Below are 9,377 nucleotides of genomic sequence, written 5' to 3'. Positions count from 1 at the left end.
GTTTGTGTGTGTGTGTACGTGTGTTTGTGAATGTGTGTGTGTGTGTGTATGTACGTGTGTTTGTGAATGTGTGTGTGTGTGTGTTTGTGTGTGTATGTACATGTGTTTGTGAATGTGTGTGTTTGTGTGTGTGTGTGTATGTACGTGTGTTTGTGAATGTGTGTGTGTGTGTGTGAATGTGTGTGTGTGTGTGTGAATGTGTGTATGTGTGTGTGTGTGTGTGTGTTTGTGTATCTACTCATCAATAATATACCATGATGGATCGGAAATTATTTTCCCACTGTAGCTACTGGCTTTCTGTGGCTTTACACTACACAGTACTACTCAATTCCTCATTTTATTAATGGATCCCCCCGCTGCCAATTATGCATTTGGTTTGGCCCGGTCCCCAGAGGCCTTGGTTTGGCCCGGTCCCCAGAGGCCTTTGTTTGGCCCGGTCCTTGGTCCCCAGAGGCTGTGGTTTGGCCCGGGCCTCAGAGGCCGTGGTTTGTGAGGGGGAAAAAAGTTGCGCAAGGCTTGTAAGGAGAATGGAGCAATAGCTCCTCTTTCTCTGTCTGTTCTTATCAAACCCTTAACTCTGTGAGCTAACTTGTAACAAATGAAGAAGAACAGTCACATTTAACATCAATTCATAAGCACCAATAAGACATGTAGAAAATTATATTTTTCAAATGGAGAACATTTCATTTAATTTTGGAGTAGAAAACTCACCAGAGCTGTATTCAGTAAAGCAATGTTTAATACAACATTCAATTAAATGGAAATAGTGCCGTTCTGAACAAGCGGTTGAAAAGGGGTTTGGGTTGTGGGTTCAAAATGCACCAATGCCCTTCAATTACATCCCTCTTTGCTTCTAGCCACACCCACCAAATGGAGTAGATGTGTCAGCAAAAAAAAGTGTAAATAAATTGCCAGCAGCACCATTACAGTCGCCAACGCTCTGGATAACAGGAAAACAGCTCTGCTAGGGCGAGTAAAATGGCCCCAGTGAGGTGTTCTCTCATTTGTGTCTGGAAGTAGCTAGCAAGGTAGTTAGCGTTGGTGCTTGACTGCCGTCGTGAGGGCAGAACGCTCTGAATTTACAAAAGCACAGAGCGCATTCTGGCGCTCCAGATTGAATTTACCAACACACCCATCATTGATTGGCTAAGCCTGATGGTTTGGTTAGCTAAATTAGCAAATCTGTTTGTTTGGTTACCAAGGCAATTACTGTAGCTATCTAGTAAACTTGCTTGACGTGAACACATTTCTAGTGTGGCAAATGTGTTAAATTATAGACATGGTAAAAAAAAAAAAACGGATAATCAACTCGGGGGCTCTGTGCGTTCTCTGGAAAATAATGCAACTCATTGGAAGGTTAGTTCAACTAGACGTGGTGAAACACTCCTTGATTATCATCATTACTTACCAACATCTGTTCTCATTAGCCGTAGAGGCGTCATATCTCTCTTTACCCCGTTTCTGTTGAATAAAAGTCCCCTAAAGCCACTACAGTCAGACAACACATTTACAAACCGTTTCCTTCAGCCAGTTTGACGAGTGGCTGTGTGTGAGCTGTTAAGTCACATAGGGTGGGGTCGGGTTCAGGGAACTTGTTTTTCCACTTTCTCACCGTCCCTCTTGCGCTCTCTCTTTCTCTTTCTCCATTCACTGAGCTCCGGTGCAGACTGCAGACTCGATCTCCGGTAAGTTTCTACCGCTGTTGTTAACCGACAACATCAGATAGTGAGTTTGAGTTGTTAAGTTGGATCAGACAGTTGATGTTTATTGTGTGAGCGGTGAGATAGACCAGGATTCTATCACATTATGGACTAAATAAATAAATACAATTGAGATGGTTCATAGAACCGGGGTTTATGTTATCAACCTCCGGTAGGCTAAATGCGGTCTATTTTTCCAACCGTTTAAACTACCAAATATTTTGACCCGATCACTGAAAGATAAGACTCTCAGGAACACATACAGTATGTGTCTTCTGGAACAGAGTGGACTAGACCAGGCACTAAATCAGACTCGGGGGGGGAAATAACATCCTCAATGATGTTCTGAATCTTTTCTACACAGAAGATCATACAAAAGTATTGCCTGATGATCTTCTGAACCTCTCAATACCTTTCTGATGCATTTCAGTCACTTCAAACCATACTTCTTTAGGATTGAAATACTGTCAGAAGTACTGTCAGGCTGATTTGTAATAGACTTTTATAGCCCCAATTTTAAAAAGTAAACATTGGCCGTTGATTACATCACTTTAAAACGTTTGGGAACCCCTGGGCTAACACATTCAGACGCTAACTACCTTTACCGCCTATTGATGATAGTGTCTTCTACCCGGGGGAGTTTTATTAAGAGACCCAACGCTCATTCTGAATGTTAAAACGCTTCCCTTGCGTATCAGCGAGAAATACTTTTCAAAACACTGAAGGTTAAATGACTATACAACGTTTATAGGGTTAGTGTTGGCCATATCTCCATGTTACAGTGCTCGTTTACAGAAGATAGAGGGACCACCTGTGCTAATTAGCTATCTGGCCCAGCCCCTGAACACCTGTGCTAATGAGCTATCTGGCCCAGCCCTGAACACCTGTGCTAATGAGCTATCTAGCCCAGCCCTGAACACCTGTGCTAGTGGCTATCTAGCCCAGCCCTGAACACCTGTGGGTAAACCAGTGGGCGCTTCGAGGCGGATCACTTTTGTCAAGTCGGTGACCTACCGTTGGCCACAGTCTTTTCAAAGTGTGTTGCATTATGGGGGATGAAAAATTGTCTGACTAGTGCCTACATGTCGACTGCATGGACTCTACAGAAATCATGTGATCGGAGGTCATGAAGTTTTGACTGCAGTCGACTGTAAGTTTCTGCAGTTCCTCTTCACCAGCTTCCTCCTGCAGCCATCGCCTGCATTGTGGGTGGATGAACAGGGGCGCGACTTTCACTTCACTGGGGAGCCCCACATTCTGAAATTGTATTTTTGTCCCCTCCCCCCAGTTGGACAAAAATTGGAACGTGATACAAAATGAGGCAACAGTGCTTTAGGACCATGCAGACGCCTCCGAGCGGTCGGGGAGGCTGATTGGAGTGTTTATCCAACTGGATAAACATACACATTCTAAAACCAAAGTTATATTTTTTACTCACACTAACGTGACCAAAGACGTGACTGAAACAGGAACTAACTTTGCCATGATTCATGTATCCAGTGGATATATACAAATGAATGTGATGTTTTGAGTCTCTCTCTCACTAATTGATTGTACAATGTACACATGATTTCAGTTTGTGAGTGTGTGTGATATGGGGGGGTTGGAGACATGTTTATTTAAAAACGTTTATAAACTAGGGCAACGCTGCCATGTTGATCTGAGCCTTGCTGTTGGAAAACCACATCAGTGTCTGACTTTCGGCTGTTGCAGATGCACCTCCCCCCGACTTCACTCCTCCACTTTTGTCTACAGTCGGTCGCTTTCGCCTTGCCACTCAAACGCGCCCAATGACTGTGAAACGAATGGACAAACCCACAGATAATGTGACAGCACATTGAAGTTAAATTAAGTTGTTTTAAGATGGCATCTCACGGGCTACGTTTACACAGGCAGTCCAATTCTGATCTTTTTTCCACTAATTGGTATTTTGACCAATCACATCGGATCTTTTCACATCTCTTTCAGAGCTGATCTGATTGGTCAAAAGACCAATTAGTGAAAACATCTTCAGAATTGGGCTGGCTGTCTAAACGCAGCCGTGGAAACATAACATGTGCAGTTTGAGCTTCTCCAGGAAGTGACGTTGCAGGCTAGCTCAGTGCTGCCCCCTCTCATTAAGTAACTCAAATTGAAGGCAGACTGGGGTACTGCCAATGACGTGTATATAAACCCTGGATTGCAGATTCTATGTATTGGCCATTGAGAGGCATTGAAGCCACCGGTCGGCCATGTTGGCCCTCCCCAGTAGGAGCAGGTATCCATATTGGCCCTCCCCAGTAGGAGCAGGTATCCATATTGGCCCTCCCCAGTAGGAGCAGTTCTCCTTAGGAATGAATGGAATTCTACAGTTTCAAGGACACAATGACATGAATTTAAAGTAAAAAAACAAAAAACATTTAGCAATCTCTAAAAATTATACTTAAAGGAAAATGTTTTAATGTTTTCTTATTTGTGTGTTTAGCTCACATAATATAATTTAAAAGTATGCATTAAGGTGTCTGTAGTAGAATAAATGTGGCAAAAAATGAAAGTAGACATTAATAGCAACGGTGAGGGAGTTCCAAGATGGAGGCACAGTGGCTTCAACACAGCGCCTGCTAGAGGTCATCTAGTGGATAATATCAATGATTGGCTTTAAAAGTGGAAAAGGTTTTGACTTTGAAACGTCTGAGGTTGTGATTCTGAGTGCGTTTCTCTTTTCAGACCCCACCTCCTTCTCCTAATCAAACCAACTATCACCAATCTACCACAGACCCCACCTCCTTCTCCTAATCAAACCAACTATCACCAATCTACCACAGACCCCACCTCCTTCTCCTAATCAAACCAACTATCACCAATCTACCACAGACCCCACCTCCTTCTCCTAATCAAACCAACTATCACCAATCTACCACAATGGTAAGTTGACTAACAGAACAACAGACAGTATGAACACAGAACAACAGACAGTATGAACACAGAACAACAGACAGTATGAACACAGAACAACAGACAGTATGAACACAGAACAACAGACAGTATGAACACAGAACAGTAGACAGTATGAACACAGAACAACAGACAGTATGAACACAGAACAACAGACAGTATGAACACAGAACAACAGACAGTATGAACACAGAACAACAGACAGTATGAACACAGAACAACAGACAGTATGAACACAGAACAGTAGACAGTATGAACACAGAACAACAGACAGTATGAACACAGAACAACAGACAGTATGAACACAGAACAACAGACAGTATGAACACATTATAGAATAGGTTATTACACTAGACCAGTAGAATGAGGGAAATCATTATAGAATAGGTTATTACACTAGACCAGTAGAATGGAGGGAGATCATTATAGAATAGGTTATTACACTAGACCAGTAGAATGGAGGGAGATCATTATATAATGGGTTATTACACTAGACCAGTAGAATGGAGGGAGATCATTATAGAATAGGTTATTACACTAGACCAGTAGAATGGAGGGAGATCATTATAGAATAGGTTATTACACTAGACCAGTAGAATGGAGGGAGATCATTATATAATGGGTTATTACACTAGACCAGTAGAATGGAGGGAGATCATTATAGAATAGGTTATTACACTAGACCAGTAGAATGGAGGGAGATCATTATAGAATAGGTTATTACACTAGACCAGTAGAATGAGGGAGATCATTATAGAATAGGTTATTACACTAGACCAGTAGAATGGAGGGAGATCATTATAGAATAGGTTATTACACTAGACCAGTAGAATGGAGGGAGATCATTATAGAATAGGTTATTACACTAGACCAGTAGAATGGAGGGAGATCATTATAGAATAGGTTATTACACTAGACCAGTAGAATGGAGGGAGATCATTATAGAATAGGTTATTACACTAGACCAGTAGAATGGAGGGAGATCATTATAGAACAGGTTATTACACTAGACCAGTAGAATGGAGGGAGATCATTATAGAATAGGTTATTACACTAGACCAGTGGAATGGAGGGAGATCATTATAGAATAGGTTATTACACTAGACCAGTAGAATGGAGGGAGATCATTATAGAATAGGTTATTACACTAGACCAGTAGAATGGAGGGGGATCATTATAGAATGGGTTATTACACTAGACCAGTAGAATGGAGGGAGATCATTATATAATGGGTTATTACACTAGACCAGTAGAATGGAGGGAGATCATTATAGAATGGGTTATTACACTAGACCAGTAGAATGGAGGGAGATCATTATAGAATAGGTTATTACACTAGACCAGTAGAATGGAGGGAGATCATTATATAATAGGTTATTACACTAGACCAGTAGAATGGAGGGAGATCATTATAGAATAGGTTATTACACTAGACCAGTAGAATGGAGGGAGATCATATAGAATAGGTTATTACACTAGACCAGTAGAATGGAGGAGATCATTATAGAATGGGTTATTACACTAGACCAGTAGAATGGAGGGAGATCATTATAGAATAGGTTATTACACTAGACCAGTAGAATGGAGGGAGATCATTATAGAATAGGTTATTACACTAGACCAGTAGAATGGAGGGAGATCATTATAGGAATAGGTTATTACACTAGACCAGTAGAATGGAGGAGATCATTATAGAATAGGTTATTACACTAGACCAGTACAATAGAGGGAGATCATTATAGAATAGGTTATTACACTAGACCAGTAGAAAGGAGGGAGATCATTATATAATGGGTTATTACACTAGACCAATAGAATGGAGGGAGATCATTATAGAATAGGTTATTACACTAGACCAGTAGAATGGAGGGAGATCATTATATAATAGGTTATTACACTAGACCAGTAGAATGGAGGGAGATCATTATAGAATAGGTTATTACACTAGACCAGTAGAATGGAGGGAGATCATTATAGAATAGGTTATTACACTAGACCAGTAGAATGGAGGGAGATCATTATAGAATGGGTTATTACACTAGACCAGTAGAATGGAGGGAGATCATTAAGAATAGGTTAAAACACTAGACCAGTGGAATGGAGGGAGATCATTATAGAATAGGTTATTACACTAGACCAGTGGAATGGAGGGAGATCATTATAGAATAGGTTATTACACTAGACCAGTAGAATGGAGGGAGATCATTATAGAATAGGTTATTACACTAGACCAGTAGAATGGAGGGAGATCATTATAGAATAGGTTATTACACTAGACCAGTAGAATGGAGGGAGATCATTATAGAATAGGTTATTACACTAGACCAGTAGAATGGAGGGGGATCATTATAGAATGGGTTATTACACTAGACCAGTAGAATGGAGGGAGATCATTATATAATGGGTTATTACACTAGACCAGTAGAATGGAGGGAGATCATTATAGAATGGGTTATTACACTAGACCAGTAGAATGGAAGGAGATCATTATAGAATAGGTTATTACACTAGACCAGTAGAATGGAGGGAGATCATTATATAATAGGTTATTACACTAGACCAGTAGAATGGAGGGAGATCATTATAGAATAGGTTATTACACTAGACCAGTAGAATGGAGGGAGATCATTATAGAATAGGTTATTACACTAGACCAGTAGAATGGAGGGAGATAATTATAGAATGGGTTATTACACTAGACCAGTAGAATGGAGGGAGATCATTATAGAATAGGTTATTACACTAGACCAGTAGAATGGAGGGAGATCATTATAGAATAGGTTATTACACTAGACCAGTAGAATGGAGGGAGATCATTATAGAATAGGTTATTACACTAGACCAGTAGAATGGAGGGAGATCATTATAGAATAGGTTATTACACTAGACCAGTAGAATGGAGGGAGATCATTATAGAATAGGTTATTACACTAGACCAGTACAATAGAGGGAGATCATTATAGAATAGGTTATTACACTAGACCAGTAGAAAGGAGGGAGATCATTATATAATGGGTTATTACACTAGACCAATAGAATGGAGGGAGATCATTATAGAATAGGTTATTACACTAGACCAGTAGAATGGAGGGGGATCATTATAGAATGGGTTATTACACTAGACCAGTAGAATGGAGGGAGATCATTATAGAATGGGTTATTACACTAGACCAGTAGAATGGAGGGAGATCATTATAGAATAGGTTATTACACTAGACCAGTAGAATGGAGGGAGATCATTATAGAATAGGTTATTACACTAGACCAGTAGAATGGAGGGAGATCATTATAGAATAGGTTATTACACTAGACCAGTAGAATGGAGGGAGATCATGATAGAATGGGTTATTACACTAGACCAGTAGAATGGAGGGAGATCATTATAGAATGGGTTATTACACTAGCCCAGTAGAATGGAGGGAGATCATTATAGAATAGGTTATTACACTAGACCAGTAGAATGGAGGAGATCATTATAGAATAGGTTATTACACTAGACCAGTAGAATGGAGTGAGAGTCATTATAGAATAGGTTATTACACTAGACCAGTAGGAATGGAGGGAGATCATTATAGAATAGGTTATTACACTAGACCAGTAGAATGGAGGGAGATCATTATAGAATAGGTTATTACACTAGACCAGTAGAATGGAGGGAGATCATTATAGAATAGGTTATTACACTAGACCAGTAGAATAGAGGGAGATCATTATAGAATAGGTTATTACACTAGACCAGTAGAATGGAGGGAGATCATTATAGAATAGGTTATTACACTAGACCAGTAGAATGGAGGGGGATCATTATAGAATGGGTTATTACACTAGACCAGTAGAATGGAGGGAGATCATTATATAATGGGTTATTACACTAGACCAGTAGAATGGAGGGAGATCATTATAGAATGGGTTATTACACTAGACCAGTAGAATGGAGGGAGATCATTATAGAATAGGTTATTACACTAGACCAGTAGAATGGAGGGAGATCATTATAGAATAGGTTATTACACTAGACCAGTAGAAAGGAGGGAGATCATTATAGGATAGGTTATTACACTAGACCAGTAGAATGGAGGGAGATCATTATAGAATAGGTTATTACACTAGACCAGTAGAATGGAGGGAGATCATTATAGAATAGGTTATTACACTAGACCAGTAGAATGGAGGGAGATCATTATAGAATGGGTTATTACACTAGACCAGTAGAATGGAGGGAGATCATTATAGAATAGGTTATTACACTAGACCAGTAGAATGGAGGGAGATCATTATAGAATAGGTTATTACACTAGACCAGTAGAATGGAGGGAGATCATTATAGAATAGGTTATTACACTAGACCAGTAGAATGGAGGGAGATCATTATAGAATGGGTTATTACACTAGACCAGTAGAATGGAGGGAGATCATTATAGAATAGGTTATTACACTAGACCAGTATAATGGAGGGAGATCATTATATAATGGGTTATTACACTAGACCAGTAGAATGGAGGGAGATCATTATAGAATAGGTTATTACACTAGCCCAGTAGAATGGAGGGATATCATTATAGAATAGGTTATTACACTAGACCAGTAGAATGGAGGGAGATCATTATAGAAAAGGTTATTACACTAGACCAGTGGAATGGAGGGAGATCATTATAGAATAGGTTATTACACTAGACCAGTAGAATGGAGGGAGATCATTATAGAATAGGTTATTACACTAGACCAGTAGAATGGAGGGAGATC

General features: G+C 39.9%; 1 protein-coding gene across 2 annotated transcripts in view; it reads left to right on the top strand.

The window, feature by feature from the left end:
• Positions 1-1,579: 1,579 nt before the first annotated feature.
• LOC121560664 (annexin A5) overlaps positions 1,580-9,377 on the top strand; it is a 45,165-nt gene continuing 37,367 nt past the window's right edge. For both annotated transcript variants that reach the window (XM_045220260.1, XM_045220259.1), the window contains exons 1-2: positions 1,580-1,685; positions 4,407-4,604. Coding sequence is in view for 1 of the 2 variants with exons in the window: in XM_045220259.1 (XP_045076194.1) it covers positions 4,602-4,604 (3 nt within the window). In the remaining variant the exon portion in view is untranslated. The remainder of the gene's footprint in view (positions 1,686-4,406; positions 4,605-9,377) is intronic.

Source organism: Coregonus clupeaformis, unplaced genomic scaffold (assembly GCF_020615455.1).
Source record: "Coregonus clupeaformis isolate EN_2021a unplaced genomic scaffold, ASM2061545v1 scaf3447, whole genome shotgun sequence".
In the NCBI taxonomy this organism is placed as follows: domain Eukaryota; kingdom Metazoa; phylum Chordata; class Actinopteri; order Salmoniformes; family Salmonidae; genus Coregonus; species Coregonus clupeaformis.
The sequence above is the reverse complement of the archived record's forward strand: the minus strand, read 5'-3'. Positions and strand labels throughout refer to the sequence as shown.